General features: G+C 31.8%; 19 protein-coding genes. All coding sequences in view use genetic code 11, as the record gives it.

Annotated features, from left to right (window-relative positions):
- The first annotated feature begins 21 nt into the window (after positions 1–21).
- On the forward strand, positions 22–156 carry psaJ (photosystem I subunit IX). The gene has a single exon. The coding sequence runs from the start codon at positions 22–24 to the stop codon at positions 154–156; it is 135 nt and encodes a 44-aa protein (YP_538784.1).
- Positions 157–713: 557 nt separating this feature from the next.
- On the forward strand, positions 714–914 carry rpl33 (ribosomal protein L33). Its single transcript has one exon. It carries the CDS (start codon positions 714–716, stop codon positions 912–914), a length of 201 nt encoding a protein of 66 aa, YP_538785.1.
- Positions 915–1,165: 251 nt separating this feature from the next.
- Positions 1,166–1,477, forward strand: rps18 (ribosomal protein S18). Its single transcript has one exon. The coding sequence runs from the start codon at positions 1,166–1,168 to the stop codon at positions 1,475–1,477; it is 312 nt and encodes a 103-aa protein (YP_538786.1).
- Positions 1,478–1,698: 221 nt separating this feature from the next.
- On the reverse strand, positions 1,699–2,091 carry rpl20 (ribosomal protein L20). Its single transcript has one exon. It carries the CDS (start codon positions 2,089–2,091, stop codon positions 1,699–1,701), a length of 393 nt encoding a protein of 130 aa, YP_538787.1.
- An 843-nt stretch (positions 2,092–2,934) lies between these two features.
- Positions 2,935–3,048, reverse strand: rps12 (ribosomal protein S12; one part of a trans-spliced gene, as the record gives it; the record has 2 gene entries for this part). Coding sequences YP_538788.1 and YP_538789.1 both cover positions 2,935–3,048 — 114 coding nt within the window.
- Positions 3,049–3,261: 213 nt separating this feature from the next.
- Positions 3,262–5,338, reverse strand: clpP (ATP-dependent Clp protease proteolytic subunit). One transcript has 3 exons: positions 5,268–5,338; positions 4,264–4,555; positions 3,262–3,489 (listed from the first exon to the last, which is right to left on the reverse strand). The coding sequence occupies exons 1-3, from the start codon at positions 5,336–5,338 to the stop codon at positions 3,262–3,264; spliced, it is 591 nt and encodes a 196-aa protein (YP_538790.1).
- A 425-nt stretch (positions 5,339–5,763) lies between these two features.
- On the forward strand, positions 5,764–7,290 carry psbB (photosystem II 47 kDa protein). The gene has a single exon. It carries the CDS (start codon positions 5,764–5,766, stop codon positions 7,288–7,290), a length of 1,527 nt encoding a protein of 508 aa, YP_538791.1.
- Positions 7,291–7,456: 166 nt separating this feature from the next.
- Positions 7,457–7,561, forward strand: psbT (photosystem II protein T). The gene has a single exon. It carries the CDS (start codon positions 7,457–7,459, stop codon positions 7,559–7,561), a length of 105 nt encoding a protein of 34 aa, YP_538792.1.
- Positions 7,562–7,623: 62 nt separating this feature from the next.
- On the reverse strand, positions 7,624–7,755 carry psbN (photosystem II protein N). The gene has a single exon. It carries the CDS (start codon positions 7,753–7,755, stop codon positions 7,624–7,626), a length of 132 nt encoding a protein of 43 aa, YP_538793.1.
- Positions 7,756–7,868: 113 nt separating this feature from the next.
- On the forward strand, positions 7,869–8,090 carry psbH (photosystem II protein H). The gene has a single exon. It carries the CDS (start codon positions 7,869–7,871, stop codon positions 8,088–8,090), a length of 222 nt encoding a protein of 73 aa, YP_538794.1.
- Positions 8,091–8,226: 136 nt separating this feature from the next.
- Positions 8,227–9,681, forward strand: petB (cytochrome b6). One transcript has 2 exons: positions 8,227–8,232; positions 9,040–9,681. Exons 1-2 carry the CDS (start codon positions 8,227–8,229, stop codon positions 9,679–9,681), a joined length of 648 nt encoding a protein of 215 aa, YP_538795.1.
- A 196-nt stretch (positions 9,682–9,877) lies between these two features.
- Positions 9,878–11,088, forward strand: petD (cytochrome b6/f complex subunit IV). One transcript has 2 exons: positions 9,878–9,885; positions 10,614–11,088. The coding sequence occupies exons 1-2, from the start codon at positions 9,878–9,880 to the stop codon at positions 11,086–11,088; spliced, it is 483 nt and encodes a 160-aa protein (YP_538796.1).
- A 240-nt stretch (positions 11,089–11,328) lies between these two features.
- Positions 11,329–12,330, reverse strand: rpoA (RNA polymerase alpha subunit). The gene has a single exon. It carries the CDS (start codon positions 12,328–12,330, stop codon positions 11,329–11,331), a length of 1,002 nt encoding a protein of 333 aa, YP_538797.1.
- Positions 12,331–12,404: 74 nt separating this feature from the next.
- Positions 12,405–12,821, reverse strand: rps11 (ribosomal protein S11). Its single transcript has one exon. The coding sequence runs from the start codon at positions 12,819–12,821 to the stop codon at positions 12,405–12,407; it is 417 nt and encodes a 138-aa protein (YP_538798.1).
- A 345-nt stretch (positions 12,822–13,166) lies between these two features.
- rpl36 (ribosomal protein L36) lies at positions 13,167–13,280 on the reverse strand. The gene has a single exon. It carries the CDS (start codon positions 13,278–13,280, stop codon positions 13,167–13,169), a length of 114 nt encoding a protein of 37 aa, YP_538799.1.
- Positions 13,281–13,751: 471 nt separating this feature from the next.
- Positions 13,752–14,156, reverse strand: rps8 (ribosomal protein S8). The gene has a single exon. The coding sequence runs from the start codon at positions 14,154–14,156 to the stop codon at positions 13,752–13,754; it is 405 nt and encodes a 134-aa protein (YP_538800.1).
- A 297-nt stretch (positions 14,157–14,453) lies between these two features.
- On the reverse strand, positions 14,454–14,822 carry rpl14 (ribosomal protein L14). Its single transcript has one exon. It carries the CDS (start codon positions 14,820–14,822, stop codon positions 14,454–14,456), a length of 369 nt encoding a protein of 122 aa, YP_538801.1.
- A 122-nt stretch (positions 14,823–14,944) lies between these two features.
- rpl16 (ribosomal protein L16) lies at positions 14,945–16,519 on the reverse strand. One transcript has 2 exons: positions 16,511–16,519; positions 14,945–15,343 (listed from the first exon to the last, which is right to left on the reverse strand). Exons 1-2 carry the CDS (start codon positions 16,517–16,519, stop codon positions 14,945–14,947), a joined length of 408 nt encoding a protein of 135 aa, YP_538802.1.
- A 179-nt stretch (positions 16,520–16,698) lies between these two features.
- Positions 16,699–17,245, reverse strand: part of rps3 (ribosomal protein S3) — a 651-nt gene continuing 104 nt past the window's right edge. Inside the window, exon 1 of the mRNA in view lies at positions 16,699–17,245. This exon is cut by the window's right edge and continues 104 nt beyond it. Within this exon, the coding sequence (YP_538803.1) occupies positions 16,699–17,245 (547 nt within the window).

Here is a 17,245-nt window from a genome sequence, read left to right on the forward strand (position 1 = left end):
ACTTAAAAAGGAGGATTTGAAATGCGAGATCTAAAAACATATCTTTCCGTGGCACCAGTAGTAAGTACTCTATGGTTCGGGGCTTTGGCGGGTCTCTTGATAGAGATCAATCGTTTTTTTCCAGATGCATTGATATTCCCTTTTTTTTCATTCTAGTTATTGACACGGAAAGGGGTGAAGAAGATTATAGATCCAATTAAGTATTAAATATATGTAATTAATATGTAATTAATCTCCTCTTCTTTATTTCGTCTTTTATTTCTTCTTTTTTTTACAATTGTAATAGAATAAGTTAGGAAAGAGAAAGAATAAGGGTTAATTTGGCCTAATTGAAATTCGGAGTGAAACTCGGGATCTCGTCCAGGCTTCCATGGAATTGAATTAATAATTCAATTCCATTTCTATTAATAAAAGAGTGAAAGCAGAAATTTAAATGGAATGTATAGGGTGGGGGCAACAATATCATAAAAAATACTTAGTTAAAAAAACGAAAATACTGTATTGCAATTGTATTGCAATTCGAAACGAAATATAGTTCGAGATCATTGTATTATTTTTGTACTATATTAATCTTAATCTTAATTGGAACGAAATCTTTCAAAATTGGATTTCGAATTCTTAATTTATATTTTCGTTTTTTCGTTCTTTTCTTTTTCTTAGATTATAATCCGAAAACAAAAGAGTTAAGTGAATTAAAAACCCAAGGGAGGTTCATGGCCAAAGGTAAAGATATCCGAGTAATTGTTATTTTGGAATGTACCGGTTGTGATAAAAAGAGTGTTAATAAGGAATCAACGGGTATTTCTAGATATATAACTAAAAAGAATCGACAGAATACGCCTAGTCGATTGGAATTGAGAAAATTTTGTCCCCGTTGTTGCAAACATACAATTCACGCAGAAATAAAGAAATAGATCAAATTGATCGCTTGTGTGTTACCCTTCGAACCAAAGAACTTAACATGTAAAATGATCTATTTTTCTTATCTATATAGATAGATCTATCTGTATTCTATCATTTACAGTTGAATATATACAAATATCAGTATATAACAACATATATTAAAAAAATAACAACATATATTAAAAAAGTCAGAATAAAAAAACAAATCCTTTATAGTATTTCTTGTAATAAATGTGATTTTTGGAATAGGGATAAATAAACCATGGAAAAATCTAAGCGACTCTTTATGAAATCCAAGCGATCTTTTCGTAGGCGTTTGCCCCCGATCCAATCGGGGGACCGAATTGATTATAAAAACATGGGTTTAATTAGTCGATTTATTAGTGAACAAGGAAAAATATTATCCAGACGCGTAAATAGATTGACCTTAAAACAACAACGATTAATAACAATTGCTATAAAACAAGCTCGTATTTTATCTTCGTTACCTTTTCTTAATAATGAAAAACAATTTGAAAAAAGCGAGTCAACCGCTAGAACTACTACTTTAAGAAAAAAAAAATATAGAAATTAAGAATTCGAAATCCAATTTTGAATTGAGATTTGAATGAAATATTGATTGATGTTTTGTTTGAAAATTACGACAATTCAATTTGGGTTTTTATGTTGTAAGAAAAAAGATAATAGGTAACAAAGAATCATTTTTTTTTATTCAGCGTGGTTGTTTATTTTGATAGCTTTATCATATGATAAAAATTCATATGATAAAGCTATCAAAATAAACAAATTTATATTCTATACCTTCCCGGAGTAAAGTCTAAGGGGATTTTTGGTTTTTATGATATCATTGGCAATCATAAAAAGACAATTCTGTTTTAATATAGCTATTTGTGCAACTATTTTACGATTAAGAAGCAATTGCCCCGTGTATAGACTATATACTAAATTACTATAAATATAATATACTTTAATATTCCCGCGAATTACTGCATTTATTCGACTAATCCATAAACCACGAAAATCTCTTTTTTTCCTATCTCTATCCCGATGAGCCGAAACCAAAGCTTTTATTTTCTGTTGAGTAATCGTTCGAGTAAGTCTTGAATGAGCTCCTCGAAAACTTGATGTAAATAAACGAATTTTTGTCCTTCGTTTCCGAGCTATATATCCTCGTTTAATTCTGGTCATTGAATAATTGAGACTTTGATGAATAACTATTTGATTTTTCAGTTATTCTTTTCTTCTTACTAGTCTATTAATAACAAAAATGGATTCTTCCAATGTATAAAAAAAAAATTCCAATGGCTCTTGCTACTATAACCTCCCCAACCACGATTTTATATATATATTTTTTTTTCTAAATATTCAACCTCAAAATAATAAATTGTATTGATACTAGATATCAAAAAACATAGTAAGTAATAGTAAATAAATTAGGACATATATAAAAAATGGGTGGGTTCCATCGTTTCTATGATTTTTTTTAGAAACGGGCAGGTCCTTTCTATACACCGGAGCCTTTCTTTCTTTTCATTTTTTATTAATTTAATTAATGTTATTGTTAACTTGTACAGTTCACACTCTTTGGCTCTACCCATCCAATATTTAGTTTAGTAAGTAGATTTTTTCACAATGAAATCTAGTTATACAGTAACGGTATTTAATTATGAAAATTTGCTGGGTAGCTGACCTTCTTATTCCGTTCGTCCAAAATCCATCAAAATTCATTCATTAAGGACATACTTTATCTTTAATTGAAATAGTATTTTCTCCGCTTAACGGGTAACTTTATATTTGTTTTGTTACCGATGGGAAAGTCCTTCTCATCTTAAATTGTAAATTAAGACTATTGGGTTTGCACCAATCGAAACCATAAATTTGATACAAGATAGAAGAATGTAAAGAATGTATATATATAAGTTAAGATAGTCTGAATGGGAAAACTACATTCACACTATCTTAACCGATCAACAATACTGAAAAAATGAAATTGGTTTTTTCTTCTTAGTATATGATCTGAACGAGTCGCACATACACCCTGGTACACGTTCCTCGGCGCTGAGGGCATCCCCGAAGAGCTGGGGATTTTGTGACGTTTCGGATTGGCTGTCTTGTGTTTCTAATAAGTTGTTTCATAGTTGGCATAGTAAGTTGTAATATATATATAATGAGCTGGTTTAGATCTATCCTAACCGTGAATTACTTAGATTCTATATTACTTATATTCTATTAATAGATTAACTAATAGATATTAATAGATTAACTAATAGAGATATTATATTAAAATGAAAGTAAGAAGATTCAAAAATGAAATTTCAAATCCTGTATTTTTTTAGAATAATCCTTGCCACTTATTTTTTATTCAACGGCTACAAGATCTACAATTCCGTGAGCTTGGGCTTCTGCTGCTGACATAAAAACATCCCTTTCCATGTCTTCGGATATAACCCATAAAGGTTTGCCCGTTCTTTGTACATAAACCCTTGTGATAGTTTCACGCATTTTCAGTAGCTCTTCCGCTTCCAGGATAAATTCTCCCGTTTGTGCCTCATAAAAAGAACTAGCGGGTTGGTGGATCATTACCCTGATTTTATAACTTAATAAGTATTTCCCTTATCTTGATAAAGATTTTGATAATGATTTCTCCTATATTGGTAAAGATTATCCTTATTCCCAAATAAAGGTAAAAGGGATAAATACAAATAAGAAAATAAAAAAATGGGCAAAAATAATATTAAATAACCGTACAAGCATTTTCTGCGTATTGATGCATACGGCTTTTCCATCCCTGCAATTCATTTTTTTCCTCTACTATGGATAGAGTATTTTCTTTGATGAATTTTTTTCTACGTTTACGAATTTATTTTTTTTTCATCAAAGAAAAACGAAGTACAAAATCTACCGGGTCTTTTGGATCCAGATCCTTAATTAATAAACAATCCAATAACCAACTTTCTTTTTTATTTTTTGAATCGCTTTAATTAAAAATACTACGATGGTTCCGTTGTTTTTTATATCATTTTGTTATTCAACAATCCGAAAGTTTCTTTTTTTTTCATATGTTATGTTTTCTTCTAATTAAAATAAAAATTGTTAAAAGTTTTCTGGTATGAAAAAAAAAACAAAAAGTCTGTGACACTAAAATTAAACTAGGTTCCTGATAGATCAGATAAAATTGTAAATACCCTCTTTTTCATACTACTCTTTCTATATATAATCGAATGATTTAAAAAACAAAAATTTTCATATGGAATTCACAATACCATGCTATTATTACTTATAAAATGTTTTTATTAACTGTTTTTATGGCGAAGGTATAGTCTTTATATATATTCTCAAATAAAAGAATCATTGGCGCCAAGCGTGAGGGAATGCTAAACGTTTGGTAATTTCTCCTCCTGCCAAAAGAAAGGATCCCATTGAAGCGGCTAATCCCATACATACTGTCTGTACATCTGGTTGTACAAATTGCATAGTATCATAAATAGCTATTCCGGGTATTACCCACCCCCCCGGAGAATTTATAAACAGATACAAATCTTTATTCTCTTCTTCTATACTAAGATATACCATAAGACTAATTAGTTGATTCGATATTTCACTATCAACCTCTTGACCTAAAAAAAGTAATCTTTCTCGATAAAGTCGATTGATTAGGATTCCATTTTTTTCCTTAAGAGCCGTACATGCACCTTTTGATGCATACAGTTCACCAAAAATCATATAAGCAAAAAAGGAATCAATGTGTCAATTTTAAACCTCTTTCTCTTTTCATAATGGACTTCTTCGAACTTTTAAAGAAAAATAGAATAATATACATACTCAATTTATTGAACTATCTTCTCATTGATGTATTGCTTTCATTGAGATCGAAGCCCAATCACAATGTAATTTTCTTGTTTCTGAATGGACTTTTTCAATTCTTTTAGGTTTCTTTTCTACTCTGAGTAAAGATCTGCCCGATTTTGATTTGCACATATAGGACAAATATTACAATACTACGTATTTTTGTTAAAACTTCTTCCTTTTCTGAATTTCTTATTTAATATTTTCTGTAAAATATACGGATATGATAGAAGTGGTGATCGTAGATATATTACCAATTGGTTTTTTCTAAACAGAGCCTGGGTACTTTATTTTATTGGTTCAATCAAGCCAACCATAAATTATTCATAATTTCGAGTAATAATCTGGATACCACCTCTAAAAATAAAAAAATCGATAGAATTTTATTTCATTACACTTCACGCTCCAAATTTTTTATGATTCAATCATTCTTCTTTTGGGGGTGAAAGAGAGGATATCTCGATCGGGGGAGAAAACGGGGAAATCCCATATGACCTACTATATCTGACAAGTCGCACTATATATCAACCCAAGATGCATCTTCTTCCCCAGGGCTTCGAAAGGGTACTCTTGGAACACCAATGGGCATAAAATGGAGAAATAATAAAATCATATATCTAACTTTAGTGTGGAAACGTAAGAATTAGCTTATCGTGTTAAAAATGATTTATTTTTATTATATTGCATTTTTTTTTTTAGGAATACTAAATATAAAAAAAGGAATACTAAATAAAGTAAAGTTGTTACGAATGGGTCATTGGGGTGATAAGTGAGTATGTCTGCATTTACTTATTTAAATATTCATAGAGAAAATTGTAAACCCCTCTCGTCTCCCCACCATTGCGTATTGTTACTTATCGGGTATAGAATAAATCTGTTTCTTTTTATTTCTACAAATATGATTGTTCCATTTTACGAGAAAATCTAATGAAAGGCTAGAGTCCATAATATAAATTTTTCAAGTGCAATAAAGTTACATAGTGTCTATTTTTTGTTGATATAAGGGGTATTTTCATGGGTTTACCTTGGTATCGTGTTCATACTGTTGTATTAAATGATCCAGGCCGTTTGCTTTCTGTTCATATAATGCACACAGCTCTGGTTGCTGGTTGGGCCGGTTCGATGGCTCTATATGAATTAGCAGTTTTTGATCCCTCTGACCCTGTTCTTGACCCAATGTGGAGACAGGGTATGTTCGTTATACCTTTCATGACTCGTTTAGGAATAACCAATTCGTGGGGCGGTTGGAATATCACAGGAGGGACTATAACGAATCCGGGTATTTGGAGTTACGAAGGTGTGGCCGGAGCACATATTGTGTTTTCGGGCTTGTGCTTTTTAGCGGCTATTTGGCATTGGGTTTATTGGGATCTAGAAATCTTTTGTGATGAACGTACTGGAAAACCTTCTTTGGATTTGCCCAAAATTTTTGGAATTCATTTATTTCTTGCAGGGGTGGCTTGTTTTGGTTTTGGCGCATTTCATGTAACAGGATTGTATGGTCCTGGAATATGGGTGTCCGATCCTTATGGACTAACTGGAAGGATACAATCCGTAAATCCCGCGTGGGGCGTGGAAGGTTTTGATCCTTTTGTTCCGGGGGGGGTAGCTTCTCATCATATTGCAGCAGGAACGTTGGGCATATTAGCAGGTCTTTTCCATCTTAGTGTGCGTCCACCCCAACGTCTATATAAAGGATTACGGATGGGAAATATTGAAACTGTCCTTTCCAGCAGTATTGCTGCTGTCTTTTTTGCAGCTTTTGTCGTTGCTGGAACTATGTGGTATGGTTCAGCAACAACCCCTATTGAATTATTCGGTCCTACTCGTTATCAATGGGATCAGGGATACTTTCAGCAAGAAATATATCGAAGAGTTGGTGCTGGACTAGCCGAAAATCAAAGTTTATCAGAAGCTTGGTCTAAAATTCCCGAAAAATTAGCTTTTTATGATTATATCGGAAATAATCCAGCAAAAGGGGGGTTATTTAGAGCAGGTTCAATGGACAATGGAGATGGAATAGCCGTCGGTTGGTTAGGACATCCTGTCTTTAGAGATAAAGAGGGGCATGAACTTTTTGTACGTCGTATGCCTACTTTTTTTGAAACATTTCCGGTTGTTTTGGTAGATGGGGATGGAATTGTTAGGGCCGATGTTCCTTTTCGAAGGGCAGAATCTAAATATAGTGTGGAACAAGTAGGTGTAATTGTTGAGTTCTATGGTGGCGAGCTTAATGGAGTCAGTTATAGCGATCCCGCTACTGTGAAAAAATATGCTAGACGTGCTCAATTGGGTGAAATTTTTGAATTAGATCGTGCTACTTTGAAATCAGATGGTGTTTTTCGTAGCAGTCCGAGGGGTTGGTTTACTTTTGGACATGCTTCTTTTGCTCTGCTATTCTTTTTCGGGCACATTTGGCATGGTGCTAGAACTTTATTCAGAGATGTTTTTGCTGGTATCGACCCAGATTTAGACGCTCAAGTAGAATTTGGAGCATTCCAAAAACTTGGAGATCCAACTACAAAAAAACAGGTAGTCTAACATTCTTTTGTTCTTTTTCGACTTTTTTTATGATTTTAAATTTCACATAGAGAACTAGATAAATCTTTATTTCAATCATTGCAGTTACTCTTTTTATTTTATTTGTTGGGAAATGATCCCCAATAAACAGGTATGAAAGCTATAATTGTAAACCACAATCAAATCTATGGAAGCATTGGTTTATACATTCCTCTTAGTCTCGACTTTAGGAATTATTTTTTTCGCTATCTTTTTTAGAGAACCCCCTAAAGTTCCGACGAAAAAAGGTTAAATAATTTTTTATTATCTTAATTGAAGTAATGAGCCCCCAATATGGAGGGCTCATTACTTCAACTAGTCCCCATGTTCTTCAAATGGATCTCTTAGTTGTTGCGAGGGTTGCCCAAAGGCAATATATAAGGCATACCCAGTAAAACTTACAAGTAAACCAGATATAGAGATGGCAATTAGGGTTGCTGTTTCCATTATTAGAATTCTAAAGTTTCAAGATCACAATAGATCTATAGGATAAGATCCTTATATTTACAGCGAAATGGTATACAAAGTCAACAGATCTAAATGAATAAAAAATAGTATTTATGGCTACGCAAACCGTTGAGGATAATTCTAGATCTGGTCCAAGACGAACTGTTGTAGGGGATTTATTGAAACCATTAAATTCAGAATATGGTAAAGTAGCTCCGGGGTGGGGAACTACTCCTTTGATGGGTGTTGCAATGGCTCTATTTGCGATATTTCTATCTATTATTTTGGAGATTTATAATTCGTCCATTTTACTCGACGGAATTTCTATGAATTAGATTCACAAGAATCGGGTAATTAGTTTTTCAATAGAAAGGAAAGTTAAGCATTTTGGTTTCTTATTGTTTGTTAGTCTATTTCATTTGGATTTGGTAGTTTGATCGTGGAATTTCTTTGTTTCTGTATTTCCGGAATATGAGTGTGCGGCTTGTTTTAATGGATCCTATTGAAAGTACAGAACATAAAATGGATCTGTCATCTTGATAGAGATGGTTTTATCCCGTCAGATATTTCTTCTAGTATCTGGAGCACGGAATATAGAAAATGGATTCTAAAAATATTAGAACTATGATTCATACTAAATATTTAGACCTCGCAACCGGACTTAAAAAACTTTTCAAAGAGTTTTAAAAATAAATTGAATAATTTGCATTCTTTTAAGTTTCCGGAGCTTATCTTTATTTTGATCAAAGGACAAACGTTTCCTTTAATTTTTTTCATTATATCTATTCATTGAATAAGTGATGATCCAACAGTTCTTACTCAGGGAATTTTTGGACTTCGATTTAAGGTTTTTTTGAATCATCGTGGTTATAGTATGAATCTGATGTTTTTTTAATTGATTCATAGGGTCCTAACAAGAGAATTCCTATCAATAATAAAAATTCAATAATAATAAAGAAGACAACAGTAAAATCATATTATACACAATAAAAAAATGAAGTAAATAGTAGAATATTCAAGAGGCCTTAAAAGATCAAGATAAAGACGAAGGAGCCGACTTGATATTTTAGCATTATAACCAAAAAGAATAGCTTTCGGATCTCTATTTTTTATTATCGTCAAAGAAAATTAGAATCATAGGATTAAATAAAGAAATTTCAAACTTTCTATTACACATATCTGTTTTCGTTACAAGCAGTATTTGGGTATTTTTGTTTGAGCCGTACGAGATGAAATTCTCATATACGGTTCTCAGGGGGGGTCCGTTGGTTTACCTATCTCAATAAAGTCTATGATTGGTTCGAAGAACGTCTTGAAATTCAGGCGATTGCCGATGATATAACCAGTAAATATGTTCCGCCTCATGTGAATATATTTTATTGTTTAGGAGGAATTACACTTACTTGTTTTTTAGTCCAAGTAGCAACGGGATTTGCTATGACTTTTTATTATCGTCCGACCGTTACTGAAGCTTTTGCTTCTGTTCAATATATAATGACTGAAGCTAACTTTGGTTGGTTAATCCGATCCGTTCATCGATGGTCGGCAAGTATGATGGTCTTAATGATGATCCTACACGTATTTCGTGTGTATCTCACAGGCGGTTTTAAAAAACCTCGCGAATTAACTTGGGTTACGGGTGTAGTTTTGGCTGTATTGACTGCATCTTTTGGTGTAACCGGTTATTCCTTACCTTGGGATCAAATTGGTTATTGGGCAGTCAAAATTGTAACAGGCGTACCCGACGCTATTCCTGTAATAGGATCGTCTTTGGTAGAGTTATTACGCGGAAGTTCCAGTGTGGGACAATCTACCTTAACTCGTTTTTATAGTTTGCATACTTTTGTATTACCTCTTCTTACTGCTGTATTTATGTTAATGCACTTTTCAATGATACGTAAGCAAGGCATTTCTGGTCCTTTATAGTGAATATGGATCATAGATATTTGTAATCACAATCATTTTTTATTTTGGGGAGGAATTTATTTCATTGCTACAAATATGGATTATTTAAAAGAATAAGACATGTATTTGGATATTTCCCTTCAACTTAACAAAAATTGAATTTTTTTCCATACACGCACGAATAGTTGAAGGGAACTCTCCGAAGAAAAAATGGATTATGGGAGTGTGTGACTTGAACTATTTATTGGGCCACGCAGATATCTGACTTTATCTTATCTGCCACATTTGAATTTATAATTAAATGTGTCTTTTTTCCAACCACCAAGTAAGGCTCTTACAGAGAGGGTAGGCTGGTTTTACTTGAAAAGAATCTTTTCTATGATCAGACTCGATTATATTCTACATGAACAGGCTCCGTAAGATCCAGTAAAATAAGTAATGTAGTATAGTCTGAATTATATCATATGTATTTCAGTAAACTTAATAGTATGACAACGCATTCATTTCCTATGCATTGATTCGATTTCTGATACTATCGGAGTGAAAAAAGTAGATCTAAAGAAAAACGCGGGTTGGATTATATTAGTAACAAGTAAATTCTTTGTACGTAAAAAGTTCCAAGATTTTGTTGGACAGAATAACAATTGCAAAGTTTGAGATCACCCAGAAAGCATTATCAATTTTAAAAGCCTACTCGGGTATTGAGCGTTTATCAAAGTTTACTTAATAAGAACTTAATTTTTTTTTTTTTCAATAAAGAATTGTTTGTAACTTCGGAAAAAGAGAATCTAGTTTATTTTCTTACATAGAATCCTCATATATGTGTGAATAACACATACATTTTTTCTATAGATACATTCGAAATCTTTGATTAGTGCTCGAGCCGGATGATGAAAAATTATCATATCCGGTTCTTTCGGAGGATGGATCTATAAGAATTCACCTATCCCAATAACAAAAAAACCTGACTTGAATGATCCTGTATTAAGAGCTAAATTGGCTAAGGGAATGGGTCATAATTATTATGGAGAACCTGCATGGCCCAACGATCTTTTATATATTTTTCCAGTAGTAATTCTAGGTACTATTGCCTGTAACGTAGGCTTAGCGGTTCTAGAACCATCCATGATTGGGGAACCCGCGGATCCATTTGCAACTCCTTTGGAAATATTACCCGAATGGTATTTCTTTCCCGTATTTCAAATACTTCGTACAGTGCCCAATAAGTTATTGGGCGTTCTTTTAATGGTTTCGGTACCTACAGGATTATTAACAGTACCCTTTTTGGAGAATGTTAATAAATTCCAAAACCCATTTCGCCGTCCAGTAGCAACCACCATCTTTTTGATTGGTACTGTAGTTGCCCTTTGGTTAGGTATTGGAGCAACATTACCTATTGAGAAATCCCTAACTTTAGGTCTTTTTTAAACTTATAAAATTGATTCCATTTTGAAATAAAAAAAAATAGAATGCCATGTGTATTGTGTATCTAGGGAGAATTCTTTTTGAAACGACTAATCCCTAGATACATCTATTCCATTTTAGGTCTATTCCGAACATATGGATTTTTTTTTAAAGATCTAAATTACATATTTTCATCCCTATCGTAAGTTTAGAAAAAAAAAAAAAAAGAAATCTGAAAAAATCCTATGCCAATGGATTTCAAATTTATGCAAAATGCTTTTCTATTTCTAAAAAGTCCAATATATATTTGACATCTTCTACGCGAAAATGTTCAATTTTCAGAAGGTCTTCTTGACTGTTATTCAAAAGTTCTAATAATGTATGAATATTGGATCTTTTGAGACAATTATAGATCCTGGGAGGCAATTCTAATTGGTCAATAAAAATGGATTTCAATGCTATTTCTTTTTTCTTTTTCCTTAGTTTTTCCTTAGCCAATATATCATGAAAAGTAAAAAGGGGCAAAGTAACTTTGTGTTGATTGTTTTCTAAATTAAAGTTATCTTCTTCTGCGTGTAAAAAGGGAATAAATAAATCAATCAAATTCCGGGAGGCTTCATAAAGCGCTTCCTTAGGAGTTAAACTTCCATTTGTCCATATTTCGAGAAAGAGTATCTCTTGTTTTTCATTCCCATTCACATAAGAATGAATACTATGATTTACATTTCGAACAGGCATAAATGTGGCATCTATAGGATAACTTCCATCTTGAAAGTTTTTTAGTGTTTTTATACGATACCCACGATTCCTCTCAATTTTTAATTCAATACACAAATTAACGGGTTCTGTTACGTTGGCTATATGTTGTGTATTATCAACGATTTCCACAGAGGGTGGTAAAATGATGTCTTGAGCGGTTACATATCCAGGACCTTTGAAACAAATAGACGCGTCCCGAGTTCCATACAGATTACTTCTCAATACAATTTCTTTCAAATTCATTAAAATTTCATGTACTGATTCTTCAATACCTATTATGGTAGAATATTCATGTGGTATTTTTTCTGATTTTACACGTGTGATACATGTTCCCTCTATTTCTCCGAGTAAAACTCTTCGCATTGCAATGCCTATTGTATCGGCTTGACCTTTCATAAGTGGAGACAGAATAAAGCGTCCATAATAAAGACGTTTACTGTCTATTCTTGATTCAACACATTTCCATTGTAGTGTCCGAGTAGATACTCTTATTTTCTCTCGAACCATAGTAATATATTATTTTGATCAAACCCTTGACTTGTTTATTTCTCTTGAAATCTTTTCAATGTTTCTTTTTAGTTTTACACACGTCTTTTTTTAGGAGATCTACATCCATTATGTGGCATAGGAGTTACATCTCGTATAAAATTTAATAGTATACCACTTCTACGAATAGCTCTTAATGCCGCATCTCTTCCGAGACCAGGACCTTTTATCATGACTTCTGCTCGTTGCATGCCTTGATCCGATACTGTTCGAATAGCATTTCCTGCTGCAGTTTGAGCGGCAAAAGGTGTCCCCCTTCGTGTACCTTTGAATCCGCAAGTACCGGCGGAGGACCAAGAAATCACCCGACCTCGTACATCTGTAACAGTTACAATAGTATTGTTGAAACTAGCTTGAACATGAATAACTCCCTTTGGTATTTTACGAGTATGCTTACGCGAACCAATACGTACATTTTTACGCGAACCCTTTTTAGATATAGGTTTTGCCATATTTAATTATTTCATAAAAATAAATCCAAGATATATGGTATGGATATATCCATTTCGTGTCAAAAAAGGGGGATCCTTTATTAAATTAATTATATCCTTTATTAAATTAATTATTTTATAACTAGAATTAATATTCTATTTTTCTATATTAATTCTATTTTAGTTCGATTAATATAAAATTTTTGAAATAAAATTTCAAATTTGAAATATCAATCAATCATTTTTCTTATAAAATAAAAATTGGATATTTGATAGAATAATATATATATAATAAGATAAAATATAAATTATAAATTTCTATATTAGAATTCTATTTTTTTTAGAAAGCCTCTGTTTGTTAAAATATTATCCTTGTCTTTGTTTATGTCTTGGATTGGAACAAATTACTATAATTCGCCCTCGTCTTCGAATCAATCGACATTTTTCACAAATTTTACGAACGGAGGCTCTTATTTTCATATTTGCCATTCCTTAACTTAATAAGTTAATCCAAAATTGATTTATTGGAAGAAAATAAGGTTTGCTTACGTTTTGAACTTCTAATTGTGGTCTTCCCCATAAAAAAATGTTGAGGTTGAAAAACACCCAAATTAAATTGAATGACTTATATTTTTTTTCTTTCCTTATCGTATACCCATAAAAAGTACGTTGAATCTTTTTGGAAACATATCCTATAATCAAAATCCAATTTGCATTAATTATATAAGGGAACTTGAAACATACCCCGGGGAAATGATTCATGGGTAAGTTATTCATTTAGTAATTAAATCTTCGTGAATCCCCCCTTTTTTTAATTCCAGTTAAATCCCTTATCACATTCACAAATATACATAAAGGGGGAAGTTCTATTAGAAACTTGCGTTTTCTCTTTCTTTTTTTTTTTACCAAAAATGGATCGAAGTTTCTCATATAATTCGGGTGTTAGAAAGATTACCATATATAACATAAAACTTCTCCGCCAATTCTTTCTAATCGAGCCTCTCGATCTGTCATTATACCTCTAGAAGTTGAAAGAATTACAATCCCCATGCCCCCTAAAATTCGAGGGATTCGTTGATAATTAGAATATATTCGTAGACCGGGTGTACTGATCCGTTTTAAATTTAAAAAACTTTTATATGATCCTTTTCTATTCCTTCTATACCGTAGAGTTAAAACTAAAAAATATTTGTCGTTTTCTCTATGTTTTCTGACGTTTTCAACAAAACCCTCGCGTAAAAGTATTTTTACAATGTTTTCTGTTATGTTAGTAAATGGTATTTGAACCATTCCTTTTTTATTCATGTCAGCATTTCTTATATAGGTTATTATGTCAGCGATGGTGTCCTTACCCATGGTAAACAAAAATGATTGTTGCCCTTTACTTTCTATATAATCAACATGCTCCTTTTTCTATTTATTATTCTTTTTTTTTTTACGTTCTATTATATATATATCTATCTATATTCTATATATAGATATATTGTTTAGGTTATCAAGTATTAATCTGAAATAAATAAGAATTGCTGCTTCTAATACTTATAATAATTACTACAAATTCTAATAATTACTACAAAAGGGATATATGTTAGATAAAATAGATTAATTAATCTATTTCACAAAAAAATAATGTATCCATAGCACAGTTTCGTCTTATAATACCTCGGGTGCTAATGAAACTATTTTAGTGAAATTTAACTGTCTCAATTCCCGGGCGATTGCACAAAAGATTCGAGTTCCTTTTGGATTTCCTTCTTGATCAATGACAACTGCAGCATTATCATCATACTGAATTATTATACCGTTGCTACGTTTGAGTTCTTTACAAGTACGTACAATTACAGCTCTGATCACTTCTGATCTTTCTAAGTTCGTATTTGGTACTGCTTGTTTGATTACAGCAACAACAATGTCACCAATATAAGCATATCGTCGATTACTAGCTCCTAGGATTCGAATACACATCAGTTCGCGTGCTCCGCTATTATCAGCTACATTCAAATGAGTTTGAGGTTGAATCATATCATTTTTTTATTCTTTCAGTCAAAAAATGGAAGTAAAAATATTTTGTGTTCAAAAAAAGGAACCTACATTTGCATTTTTTGTTTTCATCTTAAAGACCTCTTTCCTTTGGTTCTAATTTATTACCCTGAAATAATGAATTGAGTTCGTATAGGCATTTTGGATGATGCTATTGAAATAGCCTTTCTTGCTATATTTTCTGGTACCCCACCCATTTCATAAAGTATTTTCCCAGGTTTAACGACAGCTACCCAATATTCGGGAGAACCTTTTCCTGAACCCATACGTGTTTCAGTAGGTCTTACTGTAACCGGTTTGTCTGGAAATATGCGTACCCATATTTGTCCACCTCGGCGAACATTTCGTGACATTGCCCGCCGTCCCGCTTCTATTTGTCTAGATGTTATCCAAGCTGGCTCAAGTGCTTGAAGAGCATATCTTCCGAAGCAAATATGATTCCCTCGATAGGATATTCCTTTCATTCTTCCTCTATGTTGTTTACGAAATCTGGTTCTTTGGGGGTTATAATTGATGGTTGTTTCTCAATTCCATCTTTATTACAGAACCGTACATGAGATTTTCACCTCATACGGCTCCTCGCGAATGAAGCAATTCAAATAGATATCTATCTATATATATAGATAATCTATTTAATCTAATCGATAAAATAATATGCACTAATATTCATATGTTTAATGAATAATTGAATAGCGGGATTTTTTGAGATTTCATAGAATCTATTCCAAATTTTTATATTTTGTTTTGATATAGAATGGAATATGTATTCTTATAAATAAACCATTTTTGTTTTACATATATAACTAAAGAATCTTGTTTTGTTCTATTATTTGTTATTTTATAATATTCTAATGAATCTTTATTTTCCTTTTTATTATTAGTTATTAGAATATTTTTGATTATTAGAAAGAATAAATAGAATTGGCAAAAATAAAAAAAAAAATTCAATAAAATCAAAATTATCGCGGGCGAATATTTACTCTTTTATTATCAATCAAATTCAGATGTAATGTAGGGCACAACTCCTAAAAAAAGGATTGCTTTTTGGTTTCTTCCGCCATCCCACCTAATGAATCATTAAGATTTGTTTTTAATAAAATCTTAAGTATTTGCAGGTTTCGTCGTTCCCATCACTTCTCGATTAATGGTTAGGTCTGAATTCGACAATGGAGCCTTTCTCATATCTTAAAATTAATAATCTTTTTTTTTTTCGAATATTGATTTGTTTTTTCGTGAATCAATATTCTCAGTTTTTATTGATTCAGAGCTCTTAATTTGTTTACGTTATAAATTAATTCATATATAAATAGATATGAATTGATTTAGATTGATGCTTTATTACACTACCTTTTATGAGATAACCCATAGACCTTTACATATTAGAATTCTATATCATTGATTTTTTTTCTCTCTTTCTTTCACCTCTTCATTTATCTGTATATTTTTATTGCTTTACAACTAAATAAGATTTTTGTTCTTTTATGCTTCACAATAGTTCAGTTGCTATAATATATCTTTTTTTATATTTTTTTTTGTTTTGACTAGTTCTTTAGATCTAGATAATCCGAAGCGATGCGTTGGTTATTAGTTCTTTTTTAATTCATTTATACGATGAACCGGTTTATAAATTTGTTAAATTGGAACCGTTCTAAAAAACTAACGAGTCGCACACTAAGCATAGCAATACTATCAATATGAAATGATTCATTTCATTTTTTAGTCGATTCAATCTTATAAAATTGATCATTTTGGATAAATAAAAATCGAGTAATTTTTCATTTTTTGTTTTCTAAAAAAAAATATAGCACATTTAAGATAAAATATAGCACATTTAAGATAAAGAATAATATATTTTTCTTTATTTAGAAAATATCCAAACTTTGATCCCTAAAACCCCATAAATAGTTCGAACTGTATAGCAACAATAATCTATTTTCGCTCGAATGGTTTGTAGAGGAACTCTACCTTCTCTGATCCATTCAACACGTGCAATTTCTTTTCCGTCGATACGTCCTGCAATTTGTACTTGAACTCCTTTTGTACCCGCCTGTTCAGTTAATTCAATAGCTTTTTTCATTGCTTTACGAAACGAAACTCTATTCTTTAATTGTCCAGCTATAAATTCTGCAATAATATTAGGGTGTTTATAAGCATTTGCAACTTTTACAATAGCAATGTTTAGTTTTCGATTCACACAATTCAGTTTTTTTTGCATATTCGTCTGTAATTCTTCGATTTTTTGAGACTTACCCTCTATTAATAACTTTGGAAATCCCATATATATTATAACTTGAATAAGATCAATTCTTTTTTGAATCTTTATCTGTCCAATTCCCTCAACACCAGAGGATATTCTTATATTTTTTTGTATATAATTTTTGATACAATCTCGTATTTTTTTATCT

The sequence above is a fragment of the chloroplast genome of Glycine max (genome assembly GCF_000004515.6).
Source record: "Glycine max chloroplast, complete genome".
Classification (NCBI taxonomy): Eukaryota; Viridiplantae; Streptophyta; class Magnoliopsida; order Fabales; family Fabaceae; genus Glycine; species Glycine max.